The 27940-nt window shown below is 52.3% G+C and overlaps 1 protein-coding gene across 6 annotated transcripts in view; it reads left to right on the forward strand.

Moving 5' to 3' along the window:
* Nucleotides 1-27940, forward strand: part of NUP98 (nucleoporin 98 and 96 precursor) — a 39581-nt gene that overhangs the window by 10160 nt on the left and 1481 nt on the right. For 3 of the 6 annotated variants that reach the window (XM_081953148.1, XM_081953149.1, XM_081953150.1), the window contains exons 9-32: nt 86-223; nt 740-824; nt 3843-3935; nt 5514-5654; nt 6292-6425; nt 7026-7213; nt 8435-8551; nt 10156-10451; nt 11777-11890; nt 12868-13006; nt 15377-15554; nt 15971-16135; nt 17243-17419; nt 17723-17879; nt 18615-19038; nt 20290-20516; nt 21632-21901; nt 23067-23224; nt 23317-23460; nt 24288-24427; nt 25222-25443; nt 26557-26798; nt 26912-27066; nt 27169-27280. In XM_081953148.1, the coding sequence (XP_081809274.1) occupies nt 86-223; nt 740-824; nt 3843-3935; nt 5514-5654; nt 6292-6425; nt 7026-7213; nt 8435-8551; nt 10156-10451; nt 11777-11890; nt 12868-13006; nt 15377-15554; nt 15971-16135; nt 17243-17419; nt 17723-17879; nt 18615-19038; nt 20290-20516; nt 21632-21901; nt 23067-23224; nt 23317-23460; nt 24288-24427; nt 25222-25443; nt 26557-26798; nt 26912-27066; nt 27169-27280 (4216 nt within the window). The remainder of the gene's footprint in view (nt 1-85; nt 224-739; nt 825-3842; nt 3936-5513; nt 5655-6291; nt 6426-7025; nt 7214-8434; nt 8552-10155; nt 10452-11776; nt 11891-12867; nt 13007-15376; nt 15555-15970; nt 16136-17242; nt 17420-17722; nt 17880-18614; nt 19039-20289; nt 20517-21631; nt 21902-23066; nt 23225-23316; nt 23461-24287; nt 24428-25221; nt 25444-26556; nt 26799-26911; nt 27067-27168; nt 27281-27940) is intronic. The other 3 variants (XM_081953151.1, XM_081953152.1, XM_081953153.1) reach the window with 3 other exon arrangements.

Consider the following 27940-nt stretch of genomic DNA (forward strand, 5'->3'; position numbering starts at 1 on the left):
GTCTGCCCGGGTCTCTCTCTCTCTCTCTCCTGTTCTTGGATCCTTGGCAAAGGGTCTCTGTCTCGATGTTGCCTGTCCTTCCCAGGGCTTGTTCGGAGCTGCCCAGCCCACGCAGACCGGAAGCCTTTTCGGCACGGCGGCCAATACCAACACAGCAGCTGCCTTTGGAACAGGAACCGGACTCTTCGGGCAGCCCAACACCGGGTTTGGTGTCGGTGGCTCGGTATGTGGATTGACCTTTTAGTTTTCTGGAAGCTGCAGTTCTCGGGCAAAAAACTTAGCTTTGCATATTTATTTCCTAGCAGGGTCACCTGTGAAAGTGATCCAGGTTATCCAAAGACCCTCCCGTCAGCTTTTATGGCAGGAGGTGTCCTTGTCTGCAATTCCCTTGTGAATTTTAAGAAGCAGCGGTAAATAAATGAGGACTAGATTCCCAGCTAGGGCAAGGCTGTCCATCCCCTGCATTGCTTGCCCCGTGTGTGCAAAGGGCACCTTCTCTTGGGGCCTGTGCCCACTACGCTGGCCCAAAACTAGTTCTCACCTCTTCCTTCCTCTAGGGAGTTTTTGGGCAGAAGGAAAGGGCAGCTGGTGTCTGGCCTGGTGGCCATGCTGCAGGAGGGAGCAATTTTTTGCCTTCTTTCCTGATTGCGTGTTGTTCCTGCAAATTGCAAAAACTGCATGCTTTTTCTGGGTGCTTGCTTTTGTAAAAACTACACAATGCTCTTGTTTTTGTTTTTAGTCCCTCTTTAGTAACAAGCCTGCTGGCTTCGGCACCACGACCACCAGCGCGCCCTCGTTTGGGACGACAACAACTGGACTTTTCGGTAAGCCACGAAACAGTGTTCTCTGGAGGTTGTCCTCGGCCTGTTGTGTGTTTCCCCGGCTGGAACCCAGAAGCAGAATTGGAGGGAAGCAGGGATGGGCGCGTATGACAACTTTAAGACGCATGGACCAACTCCCAAAATTCCAGAGCCAGCATGGAAGTTGAAGTCCACACTCTTAAAGTTGTCATACTTGCCCATCCAGGATCAACTGAGGTGGAATTTTAGGCAGGATTTTTCCCTTTACAACCGTGTGTCGAGACTAGTGGCCGTGACTCTGATCACTAATCTTCTTTTCCCAACCGGAGAAAAGCTTGTAGTAGGCTAAGAATTTTGCCACGCAAATATATCGATGTACAAGGAGCTCCTCGACTTGGCAACAGTTCGTTTAGTGACCAAAGTTACAACGGCATAAGTGAAATAAGGGACTTACGATCGTTTTTCACGCTTAACGCCCCTTGTAGCACCTCAGAGGTCACGTGATCAAAATTCAGCCGCTTAGCAACTGGCTCATATTTATGATGAGTTGCCGGATCACGTGATCCCCTTTTGTGACCCTGTGAACAACTGTGTTAGTAACGAAACAGCTGCAGGGATTCTCTTAATAACTATGGCAAGAAAGGTCATAAAATAATAATAATAATAAATAATAATACATTTAAATTTATTAGCCGCTCCCTTTCCAGACAGGACTCGGGGCGGCGTACAATGGAGTATATAAAACATAAAACATGTATACAAACACATAAACATACATATATACAGGACATACATGCACGGAGGAGGTAACAAATTACATCACATTGGACAATTAAAAGTCACCATTAAAATACCCCGATTGTAAAAACACAATTTAAAATTTAAAAATTTAAAAGAACTGTCAGGAGGAGTAAGAAAAATTTACGGTTGAGCCAGGCCAGATAATTGAAAGAGGTGGGTCTTCAACTGTACACGGAAGGAGCGGAGATCGGAAGTAGTCCTGATGTCACGGGGGAGGTCATTCCACAGGGCTGGGCCCATCACAGAGAAGGCTCTGCTCCTGGGTGTCGCCCCCCGACACTGTTTGGCGGACGGCACCCGAAGAAGTCCCTCTCTGTGTGAGCGGATTGGTCGTAGGGATGTGTGGGGCAGGATGCGATCCTGCATGTAACTAGGTCCTGTGCCATGAAGCGCTTTAAAGATCATAATCAAAACCTTGAAACGCATGGGACAAACCTCAGTATATGTCAGGCTTAGCAACCGAAATTTTGGGCTAAATTGTGGTCGTAAGTCGAGGACTACCTGTACCCGAGGGCTCTGTGCTGGGAAGGGTGAGCAGGCTGTTGGGCCACTTGCAGCTCTCTTCATTTGTATGTCTGAGTCAGGTTTCCTGAAACTGGAGCTGAGAGTCAGCAAAAAGGGTGTGGTGGCCTGTCGGCTGCCAGCCCCTCCAGCAGCCAAATCGGAGGAGGAGGAGGAGGAGGAGGAAGCGTGGGAGTCCCGGGCAGCATCAGGGCAACCTGAGAGCTGCGAGGGGGAAGAGGGAATGGAGCTGGCAGAGAGGGGGGGGGCGGAGCCTGGGCCGTCCGTCAGCCCTCAGATGGAGAGTCAACAGTCCTCGGTCTGGAGGCGGCTGATGAGGAAGAGGAGGAACAGCTGGGTCCAGGACCTGACATGTGGATGCACAGAAGGCAGAGGAGAGGAGAGGAAATCTATGGGCTGGTCCTTGGGATGGAAGAGCCACCACTGCTAGCGAAGCCCACCCTAGCTCTGGGGATAAAAGGCAGGGGGCAGAGATGAATAGGTGTTGCAGACAGCCATTCAGCTCCCTTGCCAGGCGGACTTGTTAGCCTGTGCTGAGATAGAGAGAGAGAGAGAGAGAGAGACTTTTGCCGGGGCTTCCGGCAGTCCAATTAAAGGAATCGTCAGGGCCACAGGGACGGCACTCACAAAGGCTAGGGCAGGCTAGAACCTAATTTGATTGGATTCCAGTTTAAATATTATTTTTTGAATTTAAAGAGGCAAACATTATAACTTGAAGGTCATCTTAGACTTACCACCATAATTGAACTCAGAAGTCACTGGAATCCTTAAGGGGGACATTGCGCAGCTCAATTTTATGACAGCTTTTATGGCAGTCATTCAGTGATTGCCACGGTCATTAAGCAATCAGAGGATGGGCTTTGCTGGCACCAGGAAGTAAACACTAGAAACCGGGAGGGGGGGGGATTCAAAATCCTGGGGGTTGCGTGACTGCCAGATGCTACAAACAGCCATAAAGGTGGATCAGTTGCCAGGTGCAATCATCTGACCCAGGGTGTGTGTGTGTGCTTGTACGTGCGTGTGGCCGTGTGTGGCTGTTATAACCTGGAAGTCAGGTGGTGAGCAGCTTAGGGCCTGTGTGTGGATCCATTGTAACCTTCCATGGTTGACCAGGGACCGGTTGTGGGCCAAGGGCTTCCCGTGGGGGTAATGCAACTTACAACCGTTCTTTTAGTGACTGTTTGAAGTTATAACAGCATTGAAAAAGTGACTGAGGACCATGTTTCACATGTATGGCCGTGGCAGCATCCCCAGGGTCATCTGACCCAAATTCAGACGCATGGCAACTGACTCACATTTATGACGGTCGCCGTGTCCCGGGGTCACGTGATCCCCTTTTGCTACCTTCTGACAAGCAAAGTCCACGGAGAAGCCACTTAACGTCCGTGTTACTGAATTTACAACTCCAGTGATTCACTTAACATGTGGCAAGAAAAGCCGTAAAACAGGGCAAAACTCACTTAACAGCTGTCTCGTTTTGCAACAAATTTGGGGCTCCATTGTGGTTGTAAGTCAAGGACTGCCTGCAATGTTCTTGTCCTATATTGAGTGGTTTCCCCTTTCCTCCTGCTGAACATTGCCCCTGGGAGCCAGAGGTAGGCCTGTGGCCTCAGGCGGGGTCTTCTGCAGAAGGCTCGGCCAAAGGCTGCCTGGTCTCCCACCGCCCAGGAGGCCCAGAACATCAGCAGAGGAAAGCCACCAACCCTCCTTCTCTCCTAGGGTTCAATGCAAACGCCACAGGAAACAGCCTCTTTGGAAACAAGCCTGCAACCGGGGCTCTGGGTCCAGGCCTCGGGGCGGGATTTGGGACAGGTAAGATCGGGGTCTTTAACCTTCATTCCTTCTAGAAAGTTCGGCCAGGAATCGAGAGATTCACAAAGCCCAGTTGGCCTGGAATATCAGGAGCCTCAACCACCACAGTTCTCTCTCTCCAGGGTCAGGTTTTTCATCTGTTATTACTGCTAATTATTATACATTTGTCCTAGAAATGCTTTTTCAAGGGGCAACTGGATTTTCTTTGTTTTTCCTTGAAGGCATTTCACTTCTCATCCAAGAAGGTTCTCCAGTTCTGACTGAATGGTGGGGAATGGAAGGATTTGAGTTGAGCTGGTCGTTTGCGTTCTCTCTGAGAGCCACTGAGGCCACTTGGAAGGTTCTCTGTGCCCTGGGGGTCACCTGGGTCAGAGGGCAGGTGGGTGGAACCTTCTTGGAACTGCTGGAAGGACTGCGTTGTAAACAGGAGGGGGGGGAGGGGGGGTCCTCGTATCCCTCCCCCTCTGGTGAGAGAGGGCTGTTCAGTGTTAATGTGGGGGGCCTCTTTGAAACCCTGAAAAGGGGACCCCGAGGGCACAGGTAAACCTCCAAGTGACACTCAGCGAGAGTGCTGACACCCCCCCCGTGACCTCATCCTTCATTCAGTCAGAACCAAAGAAGAAATGAAGTGTCTCCAAGGTAAAACATAGAATGCCCAGTTGCCTCTTGAAAAAGCCCCTTTGGGCCAACCATGATCTGGATGACTGAGAATCTCCACAGACATTTGTTCCAATTCTTATTTTCTTCCATTTTACTGAAATTGAGAGATTAAAAAAACAGCTCCTGTTACAGAAGGCGAAAAACCAGTTTCAGCAGAATCAACAGATGATTTGAAGCCAAGTATGATCCTGTTGTGATGGATTCCTTGACAGTAATTATGTATTTGCACTTAGTGGACAGCCTGGCTCTGTGCTGATTCACCTGTGGGGATTCTAAAAAAAACCCTCCAGCCAGCTCTGCCAGTGAATCTAGAGGGGCAGGAAGAGGACGTCCAGAAGGCCCAGATGACGGAAGCAGCCTCAGTGGGCATCTCCCTCATTTGCTGAGATAGGAGGAGGAGGAGAAACAGCAGAACAATTGGACTGGCCAGATTGTGTTATTGGAGCCGATCTGAATAAAAGCAGTTTTAGCCTTCCTGTGAGGTAGTAAAAGTACTTGGACCCCATAGTGTTTTACATCCCTCTCTGGGAGGTTTATAATCTCAAAGTACTATTTGCATCTTGCCCCCAACAATCTGGGTCCTCATTTGACCGACCTCGGAAGGACGGAAGGCTGAGTCAACTTTGAGCTGGTCAGGATCGAACTTTAGGTTATGGGCAGAGTCAGCCTGCAATGCTGCATTTAAACCACTGAACCACCAGCGGTTATACTATGGGTATAACGCCACAGAGAAATTACGTCTCTTTTTAAAAAGAAGTCCGACCAAGCCAGCATTGGCCCATGGAAACATTTTCCCAGGAGCATCTTCAAAGTCTTCCTGGACTGTTTCAGGAAGGTGTGTGAGTGCCTTGGCGGTTGCTGGTTCATCACAGTCTTTCTCTCCCCCCCCCCTTCTCTTTCCCTCCCCTCCTTCTGCAGCCCTTAATCCAGGGCAGAATTCACTCTTTGGCAGCACGCAGCCCAAGCTAGGGGGCACGCTCGGGACAGGAGCCTTCGGTGCTCCTGGATTTAACACATCAGCCGCCACGCTGGGCTTCGGAGCACCACAACCTGCTGTGGGTAAGTTGCTCATGCCCCCCCCCCCCCCCCCCCGTAGGGCGACCTCCACAGCTGCTCCTGGCATGCTTTTTTTTTTAATTGAAGAATTTAATGGTTTTACAAATATTTCCCCTTCCCTCCCTCCCTCCCACCCCAACCCTACCCCTCCAACCCTCCCTCCCCCCAACCTCCCAGAGCAAAATACAGGGTATAAACATTTAACAATCATACACTAACATCAGCTAACTAACTATAGCATCCTACCTCCTCTTGTGCTTTAACTCCCCTTTTATTAAGCTAACTTTGGATAAATTGTAACATTCCTTGTTCATTCATAAGCTAATTGGAATTTCTTAGTCCGATATTTATTTTGAATGTAGTCAATCCATCTTTTCCATTCCAGCTTGTATTTCTCATCTGAATAATCCTTCAAATATGCTGAGATTTTGGCCATCTCTGCTATGTTTACTACTTTTAACGTCCATTCTTGAATAGTAGCTTGAGGCACCTGGAAGTGGACTGCCAGCTGCTTATTTCCACACACCCCCATCAGTGCCATCAGTCTCTGCAGCGATCCGAGGAGGCCACCTTTGCCCCATCCCGTTGAGCGGCCTCCGGTGGGCCAGTGGGCTCATCCTTGCCTTCCTTTCCCTCTCAGCCCTGACAGATCCCAACATCTCTGCGGCCCAGCAGGCCGTTCTGCAGCAGCACCTCAACAGCTTGACCTACTCGCCCTTCGGGGACTCGCCTCTCTTCCGGAACCCCATGTCTGACCCCAAAAAGAAGGAGGAGGTGAGGCAAGGAGCGGGCTACCTCCAGAAAGACAGCTGGGACAGAATCTGGAGGGCAGTTATCTGGCGACCCAACCTAGCAACTTTTGGGGAGGGAGCTCTGGCAGTTAATAGTCCTCACACACACACACAAGGAGTGGGGGCCACAGAGGCCTTTCTTGCTAGCCATCATTACGCTTGGAAGCCAAACATGGCTGGAGGTGACACCACAAATGTATTTCTTTTATTGATTGCACACATTTTTGAACTGCCCATCTCCCCAAGAGAGGTAAATAGATGGTAGACAGGTAGGCAGATGGTACGCAGGCAGATAGATAGGTGATGAGAGGATTGGTAAGTAGGTAGATAATAGCTAGCCAGCTAGATGGCAGCTAGGAGGTAGGTGATAGAGGATTAATAGATAATTGATTGATACATTGATTGATAGATGATTGCTACATGTTAGGGGATGGACAATTAGGTAGGGAACAGTGGCTTCATTTGCTGAGGGAAGGAGCAGGGAGTCAGCTGTTTAAAACTCTCGAAGGGCCAGAGGAACAATTCGCCCTGAGTTAGAGAGGACAGCCGTCCCCACATTGTAACGCTTGTTCCTTCTTTCCAGAGGCTGAAACCAACCAACCCAGCGGCCCAGAAGGCACTGACCACCCCGACACATTACAAACTGACTCCCCGCCCGGCAACCCGCGTGCGCCCCAAAGCTTTGCAGACAAGCGGCTCCTCCAAATCCCACCTTTTCGATGGTCTGGACGATGACGAGCCTTCTCTGACCAATGGGGCCTTCATGCCCAAGTTAGTAGGGTGATCCCTTCGCATCCACTCCGATTCTTCAGGGTTGTTGTAGACCAGGGATGTCTGACTTTGGCAACTTTAAAGCGTGTGGCATTCAACTCCCAGAATTCCCTAGACAGCATAGCTGGGAATTCTGGGAGTTGAAGTCCAGCCATGGTAGACTTGAGATCGCCCTGAACGGTCTGCCTTTGGATCCCAGGTCTTAGTGCCTAGGCAGTTGCTTCGACTTCACTCGATCACTTATCTCAAGCTTCACAGCTGATCCTAGGACGGCCGTTGTAACTGTCCTCCTGGGGTGATAGGAATTCCCGGCTGGTGGGACATTGAGAATTCCTCTGGGCTTCCTTACCCTTCTCTTATGGGACTTCAGTTCTTGAGGTGCAGCTGAAGTTGAGCTGGCATGGATTTTCTTTTCTACGTTTCATCTGACGCTCAGAATAAGCCACCAGAAATTAGAAGAGGGGAATTGAGGTGGATGACACCTCCGTGGGGTCCTTGGGGCTCTCTAAGGTGGTGGTGACATTTTATGACCCATCTAGGTAATGTCCTCAGTGCTGGAGGGAAGGGGGATATGTGGAGAGAAGAGGAAAGGTTCATCAGCAGCAGCAGCACTGTGGGGTCCTTGGGGGTGCCTGAGCTGGTGTTTAACTGGAGACATTTCATTAGCCAACTAGGGGGCATCCTCAGCAGTGAGGAAATTGCCTAGCTGAGTCAGGAAACAACTGCAACAAAACCACCAGCTCAGAGAGCAACAAGGGCCACGTAATATTCCTCCTCCACCTCCTCTTCCTCTCCACAAACTCTTCTCCCCCCACCCCAACTAGCCCTGATGATGTTCCCTAGTTGGGTCGTGAAATAATCTGCAAGAAAACAACCAATCTCGGGGAGCACCAAAGACTTTGTGGTTGTTATCCTCCACCTCCTCTCAGAAAACCCACACCCTTCTAGCCCTGATGATGTTCCCTACTAGGGTCTTGAAATGCCTCCCAAGAAAGCAGCCCAGCTCAGAGAGCCCCCAGGAGCCCCCAGTTGAGCCCTGAGCTATAAATGTTCTCATCTACATCAGGGCTTTCTCCTTCTCCTCCTCCTCTAGGCCCAACCTCAGCTGGATTGAGTGGGAGGGGGAGGCCGGATTCTGCCAGGGAGGGAGAGCTATTCCTTGCTTCGGCTTCCCAGGATAATCTCACAGGGCGTCTCCCTCCCTCCCTCCCTCCCTCCCAGGAAGAGCATTAAGAAGCTGGTTTTGAAGAACCTCAACAGCGGCAGCCTCTTCTCTCCCGGCGGTGCCGACGTGGATGACGTTGCCTCACCTTCCATCTATCCTGAGAACGGGGATCGGTACGTCTGCCCCCCCCTCCAACCACCCCCCCCCCCATCTCTGCCCGGTTCCTTTATGTCAGGAGCAGAAGTCAGTTGTTTAAAAAGGCTCCAGCTGCCGCTTAGTCATCTGCAGCTCTCCTGGCTGTGGCGCTGGAAGGGCCGTGTCTTCCTTCCAGGCTGAGTGCTTCGTCTTCCCTGGGAAGGATTCCTTCTGTTGGCCTGGGGAGATAGCAGCCACTGGGCCAATGGCTGCTGGGTGTTCCAGCCCTACATGGCCTGGGGTCAGGCTGCCTACGGGAACCATCTCATCGGGGGTGAAATCCAGCTGGTTCTGGAGAACCGGTAGCTGAAATTTTGAGTAGTTTGGAGAACCGGCAAATGCCACCTCTGGCTGGCCACGGCCCCATCCATCCTCTGCCTCCCGAGTCCCAGCTGATCGGGAGGGAATGGGGATTTTGCAGTATCCTTCCCCTGCCACGCCCACCAAGCCACACCCACAGAACCGGTAGTAAAAAAAATTGAATTTCACCACTGCGTCTCATTCCCATCGCATCAGCCCATCCCAGCCATCAGGCAGGGAAGGCATGTTGCAGACCCCCTCAGTTAAAGAATTCTGAGTGGTGGGATCCAGGGAAAGGGTCTTCTCTGCCATTGCCCCTGCCCTGTGGAATGTCCTCCTACACACACACGAGGGAGGGAGGGGGGGGAGAGAGAGAGAGAGAGAGAGAGAGAGATAGATAGATAGATGATAGATAGATAGATGATAGATAGATAGATAGATAGATAGATAGATAGATAGATAGATAGATAGATAGATAGATAGATGATAGATGGATACAACAGAGAAAGATACAATGGAGAGAGAGAGAGAGAGAGATGGATGGATGGATAGATAGATAGATAGATAGATGATAGATAGATAGATAGATGATAGATAGATAGATAGATAGATAGATAGATAGATGATAGATAGATAGATGATAGATACAATGGAGAGAGAGAGAGAGAGAGAGAAAGAGAGAGATCAGCCTTCCATCCTTCCGAGGTGGGTAGAATGAAGACCCAGATGGTTGGGGGAAAGATGCTGCCACACTAAACTGCTTAGAGAGGGCTATAAAACACTGTGAAGCGCTGTATAAGTCTTAAGTGCTATTGCTATATGACTGGCGCTCTCAGGTGGCTTACAGGAATGAACCCCAATGCAAAACCCCATAATGCCCCCCCCCCCCGGCCCGAATTAAATGAATGAATGAATGAAGGCAAGAGGTGGGGGTCTTGAGCTCCTTAGGAGGAGGAATTGCAGGGAGAGTCCTAACAGACGCACGCACCACTTGCTCACCCGGGGAGGTGAATCCACACCAGGGGTATCCAACCTTGGCTACTTTAAGACCTGTGGACTTCAGCTGCCCGAATTCTGGGCATTGGAGCCCACAGGCCTTAAAGTTGCCACGGTTGAAGGGCCCGGCTTACCCTGCAGATCTGCCCTCCTCCTGTCCAAGGGGCCTCGTTCGAGACTGACATCCCAGGCCAGCACAGTCCCTTCTCTTCCATGTGGGGCTTCCTTTGGCAACGATGGTTTCCGCCTGCCGCCTTTCCTTTCCTTGACCGAGTCTCCTCTTCAGGTCGCTTAGTGAGGACCACAGGCAGGACGAGGAGCAGGAGGAGGACAGCTACTCCCGGGAAATGTCCAGGTTCTTAGCCAACGCCATTGCCAAGCCCCTCCCCCAGACCCCAGAGAACGCCCCGCACAAGCATCACAACAGCAGTGTGGACGACACTCTCCTGGCCCTGAATGTGCGGCCGGCGCTGCGGAACGGCCTGGAAAGCAGCCTGGAGGAAGCTTCCTACCACGAGGAGTCCCTGCAGGAGGAGCTGGAGAAGGAGAGCGAAGAGCAGCTCCAGTGCAGCCACCCGGCAGGTGAGGTCAGAGTTGTGGAAGGGTTCGGCTCACTCAGATGGAGCCTTCATTTGTTATTTTGATTTGATCCTGCCTTTCTCTTTGCGTAAACAATTCAAAGCAGCCTAGCATATTTAATACTTCCTCCTCCTCCTCCTCCTCCTCTTATTTTCCTCACAACAATAACCCTGTGGGAGTGAGTTGGGCTGAGAGGATGATTGGTCCAAGATCATCCACCAGCTTTCCTGCCCGAGTCGGGACTACAGCTCACCGTCTCCCAGGTTTCTATCCTGGTGCCTTCCCCACCAGGCCAGGCAGGGGCTTCTTGGAATAGACAGAATGGCTTTCTGGGAAGCAGCCATTGGCCTTGCCCACCCCCACCCCTGTGTGGCTCTGCCATTGTTTGGCTGGTGCTCCAAAGAGCTAAGCTGGGCTTCTAAAAGCTAAGCCAAATTGCAATTCGTGGCCCAAATCTCTGCAGGCATCCAGTGTTTGTAGGCCTCTTCCAAAAGGGACAAAATCAGCCGGCTGAAATTTCAGATGTTCCTTAGAAAAAGAAAAAAGCATGCTCCGGATCACCCAGCTGTGGCTGTCAGAAGGCCAGTCTCCCATACTGGTGCCCAGTCAGTGAATTCACCACTCGTCCTGGAAAATGCCCTTCTCCCGGGCCCCCTCCGCGCCCTCCCCCAAAACTCCAGTAGAATCTGGGTTGCCAGATCACTAGAGCAGAAGGTCTGGGAACCAGAGGCAGCCTTAGAAGCAGCCAGGGCAAAACCTTAGGGTGCCAAAAATCCAGAAAACGCTTCACTGCTAGTCTCTCTCCCCTCCTCCACCCCCTCACACACACACACACACACACACCAACAAAAGAGAAACTTTCTTTACATATTTATTGCCTATGATGATGATGACATCATCCATTCAGTCACATCAGACTCTTGGTGATTCTCCAGGTCTCTCCTCATCTTCTGGTCTTGCATTGCTTCTTTGAATTGTTTGCGCTCTGGCTGGTGTCAGCTTTTGATGGCATTATGACATGGAAAGAATTACATGTTTATGTTTTAAAAATACAGTCCTGTAGTGCTGTGTATAGGGAGACCTCCAATAATTACCACAGAGAAAGGAGTAGAAGTAAAACGTTTTCAGAGCGTGGTTCCTGTCGGGTGTTGCTGGCCGCTGGCCTACACCCAAAATGTCGTGCCATGTCGCCATTGGCAGGTGTGTCATATATGTTCTCCAGCCCTGCCTTACAGGCGTGTCCCATGTTTTGCTGATGTGCTCAGAGACTGCCTTGCTGTCTGTGGTTTTGGGGGCCAGGACCCTCACTCAGATTTTGATTTTTCCAGGAATTGTCTTGACCCGCATGGGCTACTACACCATTCCCTCCCTGGAGGAGCTGGCCAGAATGACCACCGACACGGGGGAGTGCATCGTGACCGACTTCACCGTTGGCCGTAAAGGTGAGTGGACAGGAACTACTCCTGCCAGGGTTGTCCCTGTGGTCAGCTCACCTGCTCCTCTGGCCGAGATGCCTTCAGCCTTACCGACTTGTAAGGATAGGTAGTCCTCGACTTACAACCATTTGCTTAGTGACCGTTTGAAGTTACAAAAAGGCACTGAAAAATGACTTAATGGCCATTTTCCACACTTAGGACTGTTGCAGGACCCCCGTGGTCATGTGATCAAATTCAGACGCTTGACATCGACTCATATTTATGACGGTCGCAGTGTCCCGAGGTCACAGGATCCCCTTTTTTAACTTTCTGACAAGCAAAGTCAATGGGGAAGCCAGGTTCACTTAACAATCGTGGTTACTGACTTAACAAGTGCAGTGATTCCCTTAACAACTGTGACAAGAAAGTTTGTCAAACGGGGCAACATTCACTTAACAGCAGCAACATAAATTTTAGGCTCCACTGGGGTGGCAGGTTGAGGACTACCTGCATTGAACAGTAGACAGTTTGCATTTTAAGGTTGATGCAAGTTTTTCATAAACTCTCTATTCCTTTCTGGAATAAAATGATTCCTAGAATCATTCGAGCCAAAAATGGCACCCTTAAGAAATCTACAAGCCCTGAAGTTGTTTTCCTGGGCAACCCCTTTTTGGTGCCCGAGTAGCCAGAGGTATCGCCATTTATGTGTCAGGGGAAGGAGAATCATCTGTAAGGTTGAATAAATCTAGTTTACATTTATTCAAGCCTTTACACACCAATCCAGTCAACTGACAGCACAAGTTGGCGCTCGATAAGGCTCAGTGGGATTCACGGGCGGAGGGAGGGCTGGGCTTGGAGCTCTTGTGGCAACACAGCAATTCCAAACCGATGGCAGGTTTCATTCCGCCCGCCATCTCTGCCTCCTCTCCTCTCCTGCATTTTGAGCGACTCCATTAGGCGGCCCAGGGTGGCCGGTTAACCGTGGGGCCCTCCGTTCTCCTTAGGCTACGGCTCCATCTACTTCGAGGGCGAGGTCAATCTGACCAACCTGAACCTGGATGAGATTGTGCACGTCCGCAGGAAAGAGGTCATCGTCTACCCAGATGATGAATTGAAGCCCCCCATCGGGGAGGGCTTGAACAGGTGATGCCACTTCATCAAATTTATATGCCGCCCGTCTCACCGCCAGGCGGCTCTAGGCACCTCACGGCAAGATAAAACCGACAATATAAAACACGAAAATGATGTAATGTTAAAATGAACAGATAGCAAATGAAGGAAGCAATCTACATGTGGACTCAACTGAGGTTCATTTAGTGACCGTTCAAAGTTACGACAGCCCTGGAAAAAGTAGTCAGTGACTGTTTAACCAATGGCCCTTATGACCATTGCAGTCTCCCCATGGCCCCATGATCAGAATTCAAACTTGACTCTCATTTATGATGGTTGCAGTGTCCGGGGATCATGCCATTGCCTTTGGGGAAGCCAGACTCACTTTCAACAACCGTCTTACTAACTCAGCAATTGCAGCAAGAAAGGTCGTACAATGGGGCAAAGCTCACTTATGCTTAGCAACATAAATTTTGGGTCAGTTGTCAAAATTTGAAGATTAGCTACACAATGGAGGAGGTGGAGGTCTTCTCTTTTTATTTTTTTATTTTCAGAACAAACACAACACATAAAATCTTCCTTTTTTGCATACTGTAGAAAGTGTATCAGTTGGTTACAAAAAGGCTTTCGTGCATCTCTTCCACAGTCATCAAGCATAATTAATATTAACTCAAGTATTTTAACTCAGATATTTATACATATTACCATCATCATACCTCCATTTTCATTTGACTATAATTGTTTAAACATCCTTCATCATAAATAACACTGAATCCTTACGTCCTATTCTAGCTAAACATCCATAATATTCAATAACAAAATTTTATAATCCTCCTTTCCAAATCACTGTTTACAGTTTACATCCATTTTCCTTATGTTGTACCCATGCCTATATATATACACCTTGTTATCATTATCCCTCCTTTATTTAACTACATTGTATATCATTACATTTTCCCCCTAATATTCAAAACTTAACTCTATCTAACTAGTTCTTTTTTATTTATTTATTCATCTTTATATATAATCCAATACTGTTTCTAATCTTCCTTTCATGGGTACCATTCAATATTCATATCCCATTATTACTTATCATGACACTACACATAGTATACATTATTATCATTATCAATTATTTGTTTAACTATATTATCACTAAATTTCACTGAGTTTAGCTAGTTTTAAGTTATATTCTTCTTTGTATCTTTCCAATAACGAGGCAATCTCATATCTTCTGCTGTTTGTGGTATCAGTCCTCTTATCTTCTCTTTAATCAACTTTGTATGGACTCCTCTTAGCAGCTGTTTGCTTATACAATCTCTCTGGTAATTTCGATGCCCTCCTTCTGTTTCCTCAATTAGCTTATCTATAATTGTCAGTGGTGTTATCAAAACTATTGCTGAAAAAAAATTCTCTCTTTAGGTCCATAAATTCTTTTATTTTTTCTTCTTCTGTATCTTGCCATGTGGAGTAAATTTTCCCTCCATTTAATTCCTCTTTCAATATTCCACTCTTTCCATTTTCAGAGACGAACCCGTCGCTATAAATATCAGCAGTTTTGTTTCCAATACAGAAAGCCTAACTTCGCAGTGTTAACCACAATGCCGCAATTTTTTTCCTTTTTAAAAAGAAAATGTCTTTTTTGTATTTCAAGTTGAAGAGAAAGTCCAATTCTTAAATGAGTTAAAAAAACATAAGAAAGCTTAGTCCGTTCATTTTGAAGGTCTTACATAAATTCCGTCCGTGAAGATAGCATTGAAAAAAAGAGATAACCCCCTGTCAAAAACCATTCCAAATTTAATTCCGCCGCTTATTTCTTCTGTTCTCCAATTTGAATTTAATTTAAGTTTTTTATAGGCAGTCAGTCTGAAAACAATGAAATTTCCTTACCAGCTGGAAACACTTTCTCTTTCCATATCCTCCCATTTTGGAGCCGCCCCGAATTCGTCAGCCATTTGGCTGGATTTTTTGTCACCGGCTTGAAGACTTTCTCTTGGATCGTTCAGGGACTTTGCGGTGTCCCTGAGATCAGCAAGATATATTCTTCCTGTTCACCGTCTCTGCAGGACGGTTTAGGTCCATTTGGACCCCCCAGTGGCAAAAGTGTCAACTGCGATCTCAGAGCATTGAGATCGCATGCTGTATCGTCGCGACTTCGGCCCCGCTTCCAAGGTGGAGGTCTTCTCTTGATCCACTAACCCCATTGGAGATGCTAAGATGGGGCCCAAGGATCCCTCTTACTTTCATCTTTGGCTTGACACCAGCTGGGAAAGACTGTTTTACCCCACTCTTATGTCCTGTTCGGTGACAGAGGCCGCACTGCTGCGTACACACAGCACACACGCACACACACCCTTCTTAGACGTCTTCATTTCAAGCCTCCCAACTTCCTCTTTTGAGCAGGCGAGCCGAAGTCACCTTGGACGGAGTTTGGCCCACGGACAAAACCTCGCGTTGCTTGATCAAGAGCCCAGAACGGCTGACAGAAATGAACTACGAAGGCCGACTGGAAGCCGTCTCTCGGAAGCAGGGAGCCCAGTTTAAGGAGTACCGCCCCGAAACTGGTTCATGGGTATTCAAGGTAACCACCTCTTCTGACAGATAAAACAGGGAGCAGGTGCTGTGCGGCAAAGTCCCCGTTCTTTTTCGAAATCATAAGGAACAGGTGGAAGAAGAGCTTCGCTCACATGGGAAAACGTGTGTTTTGGGGCTCTTGAAGGGGGGGGGGGATGAAGAGATGGAGGGAAGAGGACTGTGGGGTCCTTAGGGCTCTCTGCCCTTGGTGGTTTCTTTGCAGACGTTTCAAGACCCAACTAAGTAACACCATCAATGCTATTACAATGGTAATGAAAGTGCTAATAAAAACACTTGACTGCTGTTACTCACTCTTCAGAGGGCAACAACAGGAATTGATGGGCAGGACTTTGTTTTCACACGAGAATAACCCGCTCTTGATCTTCTGATTTGTAAAACACACCTTTTTTTTCCTCCGTCCAGGTGGCCCACTTCTCCAAGTACGGCCTGCAAGACTCCGATGAGGAAGACGAGGACAACTTGGCCAAAGTGGAGGCTAAGAAGTTAAAAACGGCTCAGGTGCCCTTGCCGGGCCAGCTGATCTCTCAGCAAATGGCTGCAGCAGGGAAGTTGGCGCCTCCTTCCAAGGTAGGCAGGGGGGAGGGGAGAATAATAACTGTCCTCTTAAAATTGCCGGTTGAAATTTTGCTCCTGCATGAAGCAAAGTATGCCAACACAAGCAGATTGGAAATGGGGTTCTCTGGGGGTGATCCTGTCACTTTCCCCCCTTTGCACCCCAAAGGGCCTTTGCTGCGGTTGCTGCAGGGTGGAGGCAAGACTGGGAAATGGTCTGCCACCCCCAGCCTCTTCTGCAAAAGGTGCAGCAGCACACACACCGTTAGGATACCTGCCTCCCCTTTTCCACAGTCTCCTCACCTGAACAGGATCCTGAAATTCAGATGAAGTGAAGGTGGCTCTCGGACCTGCCCCCGTCCAATGAAACCTCATAGATAATAGAAGTAGAAATTAGGAGCTGGGAAAACATTATTATGTAAGCAATTGACCCAGACAATACACTGTTCACAAAGCACTCGTGTACGTTAAGTACAAATAAGCTATTCCTTTTAAAAAAAAAGAGCTGCCCCAATCTGATCCCTTAGGATGGAAAAACCCTCCACTTGGTTAAAGCAAAGGATTCCCAACCTTCTTGTGGCCCCACCTAAGCACCCTTAAAATCCTGATTGCCACCCCCACCCACCCACCCCCGTGACATATAATTCTTTACTCAAAAAGTGAACTCTGCTCACACGGAGGAAGCCTAAAAGGCCATTAACCTGTTTTAAGCAAGGTTCAAATCTTCCCCATTGAAAATCAAATTGCCCCCCTGTAGAGCCCACCCACCCACCCCCGTTGGGAGCCACTGGGTTAAAGCAAAGGGTCCTTTTTACGAGGGACGTTGGTTGCAGGCAACTCAAGCCGGCTCTGGAATTTCCCACGCTCGCTAGATGCAAAAATAAAAGTGTGAGGCCATCCCTCTCCCCCGCCCCGCCCCCCTGTGGCCAGTCCGATTCCAGCCAACCGGAGCTGGCCAAGATGTTTTGAGACCATCTAACCACTGCCCCCCCCCCCCTACGGCTCAGAATACGTACATCCATAATGTATTTTCTGTGGAGAGGGGGCATCCCAATTCCATGTTTCATGGGTGTTGAAAGAAAAAGCGATAACACAGGTTACCTTCTCCCCTGACTCCTGCAGAGCCCCGAGGCTGACCACCTGGGGAAGGGGGTCGAATTCGACAGCGACATGGCAGACATCACCCAAGAGCTGCTCCCTGAGTCCGTGGCAGAAGAGAACCTGGTGGAAGAACAGGAGCCAGTACCGGCCTCCACCCATATCGCATCCTCCCTGGACATCAACCCTCACACGCTGCAGGTGAGTCCTCCGCCAGGGGTTCCTCCCGAAAGTCCCTTTTGAAGTGGGCTTCCTCCACACAGGAAGGGGGCTCGTTCCCCTTCTCGCTTTGGCTTTTATCCAGGAAAAATTAGAATGCTTTATTTAAAATACGCACACCTGATACCGCCCTATAAGTTAAGCCAGCCATCAGTTTAAAACTTACAATAAGGAAGAGGAACCCACAGAGTTAAAAGCAGGATGGGATGGTATAAAGGATGGGACTAGAAGGCCTCCGAGGCCCCTCCCGGCTCTCAGGATCTACGTTCTGTATCTTCTTTGCAGATCATGAAGGCTTCTTTGCTGGCAGATGAGGAAGAGCTGGACTGGATGACGGATCCCCAGTTTGGCCAGCCAGCTGCAGAAATGGACCCTTCCCAAGAGATCTGCTCTCCGAGGCTCCCCATCTCCTCCTCTCGAGGGTGGAAAGGCCGCCCCCCAGGTACGGCCAGCAACCCCTTAGCAGGGGGAAAGCCACGCTCAGAGTGCCCCGGACCCCACAGTTCAATCCTGAGCCAGCAATATTCTCCTTCAAGAGAGTGAACGGGAAAGGGTTCCCTTTGGTGTAGGAGAAGCAGGATACACTGCTTAACTGTCCAGAGAAAATCCCAAGGGGGGGGGGGGGGATTGAACAAGCACCTGGTCAGTTGCAAGCTGGAAACCATGTGGAGGCCGGAGAGCTCCCGTCCCAGAGCCTGGCTACCACTATTGGGCCTCCCAATCTGTGCCCAGCGCTGCGGCATTCAGCAGGGTGCCAGGAGATGCCCCTGGGCATGGGCCCTTCCCATCAGGAGCTATAATAACCTAGATGAGGGCACTTTATAGGGATGCCTCTGTGAGTCTGCCTGGGGGGTGGGATGGGGAGGTGGACCTTGTGGTGGGACCCCCAGTTAGAGGGCCGAGAGGCGTGAAGTGCCTGCCTAGAGGCCTTGAACAGCAGGACTGACCACCCGCAGAATCCCCAAATCCCAAGGGAATGCGGTCGGTCTGGCGAGATTCTTGTAAACAGGCAAGCAGCAATAAAGAAGCGACTCTGGTCAGCTCGCGGGGCCTCCTTGGTTCCCTGGGCCCAGTGTCCGTTCGGAAGAGGCGGCTGCCAGGATCCGCTTCTGCTCCTCTGTTTTCAGGCTTTCCTTTCGGCCTCCTAAATGCCAGCTTTCCTCCTCCCTGCTTGCAGGTACCAGGCTGCTGCAGTCCAGACTCTCCACCGGCTCTTTCCTGCTCCCCAACGCCTCCCTCCAGGAGCGCCGCAGCCCGAGGACTTCCTCTCTGGGCGGGGCTTTGGCCGCCCCGCCTTGGGCTGCTCTTTCCCCCCTGGCCTCTGCCTTCGTCCTGCCGCGCTCGGCTCCTGAAGCGCCCCTGAGAACCGTGGGTGTCCGCAGGCAGCCGGGCTTGGTGGCCCTGAAGAAGTCGATCGCCTACGGGAAGGGACGGCTGCTGAAGGACATGGCCCTCTTCGTGGGACGCTCCTTCCGGGTGGGCTGGGGGCCCAACTGGGTTTTAGCCCACGGCGGAGACCGCTTGAGCCCTCTGGGCGAGCCGGAGGACCACGGGGAGGCCACCGAGTACGGGTTCCTGCCGGCCCCCGTGGCACCAAAGCAGTACGTCATTGCTCTGTGATCCTGAGGGCGGGAGGGGGTTCTGTGGGAAAGGGCCTCCCCCCCTGCCCCGTATAGCCAGCAGGGACCCCTGGGCTCTCTCCTCCATCTGAGTGGCTCTTCTGGGGTATTTGGGCCCTGCAGGGGTCTCCAACCTCTGAGAACTTTACGCCTGGCGGACTTCAACTCCCAGAATTCCCCAGCCATCTTTGCCAAGGTTGGAGACCCCACCTCTGCTGGGCCTTTGGGGGCAATGGAGGGGCTCAGTGTACTGATGGCTCCTGGGGAAGAGAAGGGAACCCCCTCCTCCTTTTCCTCGGGCTCTGTCCAGAGGGGGGGTGCAAAAGGGGCCCAGCCTCTTCAGTTCCCTGCCCTCCCGGCCCTTGCAGCCCTCTCCACGCAGTCCTCCACTTAAGAACAAGGCGCTTAGTGACCGTTCCAAAAAAGGAAAGTGAAAAAAGTGACTTATGACCATTTTTCACACTTAACAGCCTCCCCATGGTCACGTAATCCAAATTCAGAGGCAACTGGTTCATATTTATGACGGTCGCAGCATCGCTGGGCTCAGCTGATCCCCTTTGGTGACCTCCTGGCCAGCAAAGTCAATGGGGGAGCTGGATTTATTTAACAACTGGGTTACTCACTTAACAACAGCCATGATTCACTTAACAACTATGGAAGAAAGGTCATAAAATGGGGCAAAACTCACACGACAGCTGCCTCACTTAGCAACTGACACGTTGGGCTGAGTTGTGGTCATAGGTCGAGGACCGCCTGTAGTAGGAGCAGCTCTGCAGAGGAGTGGAAGTCTCTGCCAGGGGAGGGTCCTGAGGGAGACCCCACCCCCAAGGCCAGCCTGTCGGACTGAGGTCCTTGCTGGGGGCTTCATTCCACTCGCAGGAGCCGAACAAACCCACAGGGAGGCCTTCAACCCTCACAGGCCCCGGCCTGCTGCTGCCCGGTGTTTTGGGGAGGGGGCCGGAGTGACATGCGCTGGTGCCCACGCCCTCTTCTCAAGGGCCTGATTTTTACTCCCCTTGGAAAGCAGATTAAGAAGGGTGTGTGTGTGTGTGTGTGTGTGTGTGTGTGAACTCCCAGTGGTGAGTAGTTCAAAGCAGCTGCGCTGAGCGCCTGCTTCTCTGCACAGGGTGGAGTTTGTCCATCAGCCCCCTATGTTCTCTGCTGCAGCAAGGGAAGTAGGTGGGGAGCCAGCCGTTGACCCCCCACCCCCTGTCTTCCTGGCCCCCTCCCCAGGGTCTCCGAGTCCCCCTTTAAGGTCCACCTGGAGAAGCTGACCGTGGAGGGCAAGCCGACCGACCGCGTCTACCTCCTGCCATTAGAGATCAAGCTGAAGCACAGCACCGTCCACCTGGATGACCCCTGCCCCTTCCTGGCCCCCAACCCGGGCGTGGCAGCCATCCATGAATATGCCGCCTGGGCCTCGGAAGACGCAGAAGAAGAAGAAGAAGGTGGTGGTGGTGGTGAGGGTCTGGCAGAGGAGCAGTGGGAGGGCTCTGGGATGGCACCGGTGGGGGTGAGTGGGAGACAGCAAGGCCAAGGAGGACGCTGGGCCTCGTCCTGGCTTTAACCCCGAAAACAAGGGCCATCGGCCAAGGGGTCAGCACACGCGGAAGTCTCTTTCCCACAGAAGGTCAACAGGGCATCTTCCAAGTCCTGTAGAAGGGCCGTCTCCAGTCTTTCCAGCTCTGTCACCCAGCGCTTGTGCAAATCAGGAGAAACTTCCTGGCAGTGAGAACAATTAATCAGTGGGACAGAAGTTGCCTCCAGAGGTTGTGAATGCCCCAACACTGGAAGTCTTTAAGAGGAGATTGGATAGCTATTTGTCTGGAACGGTATAGGGTTTCCTGCCTAGGCAGGGGGTTGGACTAGAAGACCTCCAAGGTCCCTTCCAACTCTGCTACTGTACTGTACTGTATTCTATTCTATTCTATTATTTCTTATTCTATTATTCTAATCTGTTCTTTCTTATTCTATGTCTTATTCTATTCTATTCTATTTCCTATTCTATTCTATTCTATATTCCATTCTGATTTCATTCTATTCTATTAATTATTGTGAATGCCCCAACACTGGAAGTCTTTAAGAGGAGATTGGATAGCTATTTGTCTGGAACGGTATAGGGTTTCCTGCCTAGGCAGGGGGTTGGACTAGAAGACCTCCAAGGTCCCTTCCAACTCTACTATTGTATTGTATCGTATTAAATGGCACTTCACCCGCCACTCGCACGGCCTGGTTCCCAATGGGCCAGTGCCAGACCAGGGTTTGGGGACCCCTGCTGTGGAATAGGGGGAAGGTGGCCTTGATGGAGATCCCTGAGACTGGAATGCTTTTTAAGTCCAGAGCACAGTCGTCATGGGGCATTGGATGGCATGGTCTGATCTGCCTACTTTGATGGGCATCTGAGCTGCGGCTGAATGTCACCCAGGCGTTCAGGGCTGGAAACAGCGGTCTTCAGAGGGCCACTAAAGGAAGGGTTGTAGGCCGAGGACTGCCTGCACAACCTCCCAGAGGGAAGGGAGCGTCTGGCCGGAGTCCCCAGGGGTGCCAGTCTGACTGACTGCCGCTCTCTCCGCAGCGGTGGTCAGGGCCTGGGGCCTGGTCTGGCGCTTGTGCGAGGCGCTCTGGGGCCGCCTGAAAGAGCTGGAGGGGCACCTGGAGGAGCCCGGAGAGTACGGGCTGCTGCTGGAGCGCCGGAGGGCCTTCTCCCACTGGCTCTCCCGGACGGCGGCCGAGCGGGTCCAGGAGGAGGTCTCCCTCCGGCAGAACGACAGCCCCGCTGAGGCCGTCTTCAGCTACCTCACCGGGAAGCAGATCGGCAACGCCTGCCGCCTGGCTCAGCAGTCTGGTAAGACCCCCTGCCCGCTTTGGGCCTTGACTGGGGGGGGGGGGGGATACATAGCCAGCAAAATGCTCCCAGCAGGACCCAGGAAGCCTCCCCACCTCATGGCATTTTAAATGCTGCCCAGAGAAGCCTGAACTTTGGGGAGGGGAGGGGCAGCACTTTGGAGGTGGCTGATGGGATAGGGAACACCCCACCTCCTCCCTGGGCGCCCCCCACTCCGTCCTGCCTACTTTAGTCTTAAGTGCTGTTGCTGTAGGCCAAGATGTCAACTGGCTCAGCATTTCGTAACGCACTAACCTGCCCGACAGTGTGGCATATAAATTTCATAACTTACAACTTTGTAAAATCCACGCACGGAACGATCGGACGCCCGTCAATGGCAGAAGGCAGCTTTCCTTGGAGCAGCTGATATTCTGTGACGAGGCTTCCAACACCATCAACCCCCCACATCTGCCTGGATCTCGGGATCCTTGGGAAGGACAAAATGACAAATCCAGTCTGAACATCTGGCAGGCTGTGCGATAAGCATTAAAATAAACAGAGATTAAATACGTTTTTAAAACCCAGAATACTGCGGGTGGAGGTGGAGGTCTCTAATCCACCAGCCACCTCCCAAGGAGGGCAGGCCCAGGTTCCAAGGCCCCTGTGGGTGACCAAGAGGGAGGCCTTCTCTGGCCGATGGGCTCTGCCTGAGGCCCCTTCTGCTGGCCCCGGTGGCATTGGGGTGAGGCTGCTGATGGTTCCTGCTGGGCGATGCCAGGTCCAGGGATCTCTGGGGATTCTCCCTCGTGCAGGTCCTGGTTCTCCCAAAGGGGCTTTGTGTCTTGGTTTTTTCCTTTGAAAGCAGTTTTGCTTCCCATCAAAAGAAGCTTGAGAACTTCTCTGGAACTGAAGAAGCTTCTTGGATGGGAAGCGAAAGGTTTTCAAGGGGGGAAAACCAAGAAAAGCCCAGTTGCCTTTTAGGCAGGAAGCCCCTTTGGGATGTCCAGGTAAAGGGAAGCCAGCCTTCCTGCATGCCAGGCTCCCCTCCCTCCCCCCCCCTCTTTCCTGGCCTCCGCCTGGCAGGACCTGTGGGAGTGGTCATCTCGGCCCCTTGCGAAGTGCCGCCTCCTTAGCTTCAGAAGCTCTCAGGCTGCCTTGGATGCCAATGGGGGCTCTTCCGTTGCAGGGGACCTCCGCCTGTCTCTGCTCCTCTCCCAGCTGGTGGGGAGCCAGGAGGTCCGGGAGCTTCTCGCCCTGCAGTTGGCCGACTGGCACCAGCTCCAAGCGGACGGCTTCATCCAGGACGAGCGGCTGCGCATTTTCTGCCTCCTGGCTGGCAAACCGGTGAGTGGCTTGGCGCCTGCTTCCTTCCCCAGCTGCTGGCTGCTTCCTCTGGGTCGTTGTCCCTTTTTCAGCCCTTGGTCTCCCTGCTCCAGGTGTGGCAGTTATCCGAGAAGAGAACCATCAACATTTGCTCCCAACTAGACTGGAAGCGCTCGCTTGGGGTCCACCTCTGGTACCTTCTGCCTTCCACGGCCCCCCTCTCCAAGGCCCTCAGCATGTACGAAGCCGCCTTCCAGGTAGACAGCCGCTGGGGACGCCCAGGAGGACAGAGCCCTGCCTGAATTGGGAGTCTGCCTCGGGACGGGAGCGCTCACGGCCTCCCTACGGCCCAGGAGGGTCGCTTGGGAGAGCTTTGGCCTCTCTTCTTTGCTGGATGGCCTCCAAAAGGGCTAGGCATCCCCATCATCCCCAGCCACTGGTTGGGGACGGTGGGAGTCCCCGCTTGCCATGCCCTGTTCCTCCCTGTGCTTGAACCCCTCCAAGATTTCGTGAACATTTTTATTGTGCAACATCCAGGGTCCCTCGGGCGGCTTTAAAGCGTGGTGTATATAAATATATATAAAGAGAGAGGAAAATGAGGGAGAGAGAGTTAGAAACAAGTAAAGAGATGATAGAGGGAGGGGGGGAATAGAAATGAGAGAGAGAAAGATAATAGTATAACAGAGTCAAGAGAGGCTTCTAGTTCAAACAGGAGAGAGAAAGAGGTTGAGAGAAAGAAGAGGAGGACTGGAGAGACATTTTATAGAGGGGGGAGGAGAGAGACAGATAGACAGGCATAGAGATTTACACACACACACACACACACACACACACACACACACACACACACACACCGCAGAGGGAGGGGAGGCACTAGTGTTTTCATTAAACTCTGACCCAGAAATGGGGGTGCTCCTGATGGGGGAAAGTCTGTGGGCCAGAGTGGAGGCTGAGGCTTCCCTGTAACTGGAGAAGGCCTGGCTGGAGCTCTGGGGGGGAGGGGGGGAGGGGGTGCTTGATTGAAGAGAATCGGAGTGTCTCTGCCTGCGAAGACGCCTGTCCCCACTGGGCTCTGTGTCCCCAGGCCTCCCCAGACGGAGAGGGGTACGCCTGCCCCCCACTGCCTCCCTACCTAGAAGACTCGGGCTACGTGGCGGAGAACGACAACGCACAACGCCCGCTGCAAGACGTGTGTTTCCACCTGCTGAAGTTGTATAGTGACAGGTACCTTCTTTTGCCTTCTCCCCCGGGGCCTTGGGTGGATCCTGGGGGAATCCTGGGGGTTTACCCCACCCCACCCTCCCCCTGAGGCCTGGGGCTGTGGCTCCCAGCATTCCCACATCCCCAGATGGATTTTTGCTGGAAATGGGGCGGAGAAAGCAATATGTGGGTCTCCTGATTTCCCCCTCCCCTCTCCCTTGGTTGCCTTGGTTTCCCATGGTCCTATTTAAATTCCAAAATAAATTCTATTTGTCTTTTTGAGTTCCGGTCACTCCCCGGACTAGTCCCTGCTGTGGTGGCTCAGGAACTCTGGGGGTCGAAGTCCACCCGTCGTAAAGGGGCCACGGTTGCCCTGCCCTAAGACAAGAATCAAAACCCACCGTTTCTAATGCGGCGCTTTAAGCGCTACACCCTCCTTCCAAATCCGGCTCCCCTTAATTCTCACCCAGCTCCTTAGCTCCACAGCCCAGGGAAGCTCTGCTCTTTGCAGATTTGCAAAGTGGGGGGGGGGGGGGGCTTTCATTCTCTACAAACAGTCAGACTTCCGGTCTTTGGGGTCTCCGTGGGGCCCTCTGTGGAGCTGGGTGCTTTCCTGGCAGGTCTTCCAGGGGCCAAACTAGGTGACGGCATCAGTGCTAGCCAAGCCCTCCCATCGGTGAGGATGTTACCTAGATTGGCCCTGAAGTGTCTGCAGGCAAACCAGGCGCCTCGGGGGGCACCAGAGCCAGAAGTGCCGCTCCCCTGGGAGGACCGGGCGGGGCCTGGCATGCAGGGGTTGACTTGGGCTTCCCTTGCAGGTGCTACGACCTGCATCGGCTGCTGGACCCCCGCAGCATCACCGCAGACCCCCTGGACCACCGTCTCAGCTGGCACCTGTGGGAGGCGCTCCGGGCCTTGAATTACACCCACCTGTCCGAGCAGGGCCAGGGGGTGCTGAATGCCAGCTACGCCGCCCAGCTGGAGAGGGAGGGGCTGTGGGAGTGGGCCGTCTTCGTCCTGCTCCACACCTCCAACGCTCAGTGAGTGATGGGACCCTGCGGCCGCCCTTGGCCGTAATCGGCCGCTCTGAATCAGCTTCCGTCATTTCTCGGTCTGCTTTTTAAAGAAACGGGAGGGACTTTCCTAGACAACAGGCAGTCCTCGAGTTACGGCTGCAATTGAGCCCAGAATTTCTGTTGCTAAGAGAGGATTGTGAGTTTGGGCTCATTTTCCCTGCAAGAGTTGCTAAGTTAGTCCCACGGTTGTGAAGTGAGTGTGGCCTCCCCCTCCTTGACTTTGCTTGCCGGAAGGTCGCAAAAGGGGATCCTGTGACCCCGGAGCACTGCGACCATCATAAATGCGAATATTTATGGGCCAGTTGCCAAGCCTCTGAATTTTGATCATGTGACCGTGGGGACGCTGCAACGGTCGTAAGTGAGAGACACGGTCATGTCAATTTTTTCAGTGCCGTTGGACCATCAAATGGTCATTAAATGAATGATAATAAGTTGAGGACCCTGCAGCTTTTGGGGAGATGGGCTATTTTAAACGCGTATAATAATTCTGCTGAGAGGTTAGAACCTTTGAAATGGTAACTTCTGCCCCAGAAACTCCCTTGGAGACTGTGAGAAAGTGCTGAGCTGTGGGATGTTTCGTTTCACCCACCTAGGTAACCTCATCAGTGCCAGGAAGGAGGGAGGTTTACTCTCGGTTGATATCCTAGTGGTTGGGCTGTTTACCGTTGAGTTGTGTGTCACTTCCTTGACTGGGGTATCATTTACTGGGTGGCTGGTCCAAAGGGAACCATGGAGTTCCTCTCTGCTCATGTGGGGGCTGGTGGGGGCTGGTGGGGAGGTCCTGGGGCCTCTCCTTGTTCCCCTTTGGGCCGGTTGAGGGTCTCTCTTGCTGATGGCTCGTTTGCCAAGAGTGGCCGACTCCTAGCATTTTTGGACTTGGTCTAGGAAGATGAACATCAGACCAGCAGTCAAGTAAACCAGCCCCAGTCAAGGAACGGCCAGGGGTGACATGAAACATCTGCAAGAAAACCACCAAGGAGACCCCCTCATTTCAGCCCTGAGCTGTCCTCCTTCAGAAGGCTGCCCTTGGCTCTTCCACGCTCCACCGTCCTTCACCGACTTCCCTTCCCTCCCCAGAACGCGGGAAAGAGCCGTGCGGGAGCTGCTGAGCCGCCACTGCAAGCTGCTGGAGCTGCCCGAGTCCGCGGAGAAGGAGGCCTTCCTGACGCAGAAGCTGTGCATCCCCCCGGAGTGGATCTACGAGGCGAAGGCCTTGTGGGCCCGGAGGGAGGGGGACAAGACCCGCGAGGCCCTCTACCTCTTCAAGGCCGGCCACTGGAACCAGTGCCATCAGCTGGTGGTCAGGCACTTGGCTTGTGGTAAGCACTCACCCCCGCCAGTTGCTCTCCACGGGGCCGAAGCCCCCACTATAACGGGGGAGGCAGGCAGGCAGAGCCCTGCCCATTCTCCTCTTCCCTTCCCTTCCCCGCAGACGCCATCATTAATGAGAATTACACCTACCTGAAGGGCCTCTTGGAAGACCTGGCCAGTCCCGAGCGCTGCAGCCTCATTCAGGGCTGGGACACTGCCGGGCTGGTTTTCTTGGACTATCTCCAGGTCATCGAGATGGTCAGCAGGATTCAGCAGGTAAGGACGGTGCCCCTCCCCCCGGTGGGGCTCTTGACAACCTCCCCCCCCCCCCCCGATTGTCTGATGGCTGCTGACTCCCTTCCCCTGGTCTGTTTCCAGCTGGACTGCACCGGCTACGAGCTGGAGGAGATCCACTCCAAAGTGATCTCCCTCTGCGGCAGGATAGAGCTGGTCCAGTGTCACAGTGCCAAGGACAGGCTGGCTCAGTCGGGTAAGGCCGGGCGTGTCCCTTGGCACCACCTGGGGGTGGGGGGGGGCAGTGCTGCTGCCATGGGACGCCAGGTTCCCTTGTGAAGCCATCAGGCAGAACCCAGCACCTGGTGAGGACCTTCTGTGGAAGGGAGGGGAGGGGGCTTAAGATGCGGCTGAAGGGGCACCTTTTCTTCACCCAGGAGAGAAGCTGCTTGATGGACAGGGGAGCCCGCAGCTCCTCTCCCCTGAGGAGGCCGCCCAGGGCCCTGCCCAGAGCATTGGAGGAGGGGGGCACACGGCAGCCGATCTGCTCCCTAAAAGGCTCCCATTTGACCACTAACCCCTCCCCCAATCTATAAAATGAAGGCAAACGGGGCTTCTCCTCCCCCCCCCCCACCAAATGGGGATCCTCCTTGTGCACTTAGCCTCCTGCAGCCTCCGGAGGCCCCCCCACCCCCTCCAAAAGGCCCACTCTGAGTAAGGAACGCTTAGCACAGAAAAGCCCTGGGGAGGGGGGGGGGATCTTTATGCTAGACTACATAATCACATTGGGGTTTTTTAATGTTCGAATCGATTGCGTTTTATAGCTTTCATATAATTGTGTCCGTCTTTTAATTTAGGGTGGGGATCTACCTACAGCGGGTTGAAAGAAGGGAGACTAAACATTGTGGGCTGATGG

The sequence above is a fragment of the Natrix helvetica genome, assembly GCF_964273705.1.
Source record: "Natrix helvetica genome assembly, chromosome: 4".
Taxonomy (NCBI): Eukaryota; Metazoa; Chordata; class Lepidosauria; order Squamata; family Natricidae; genus Natrix; species Natrix helvetica.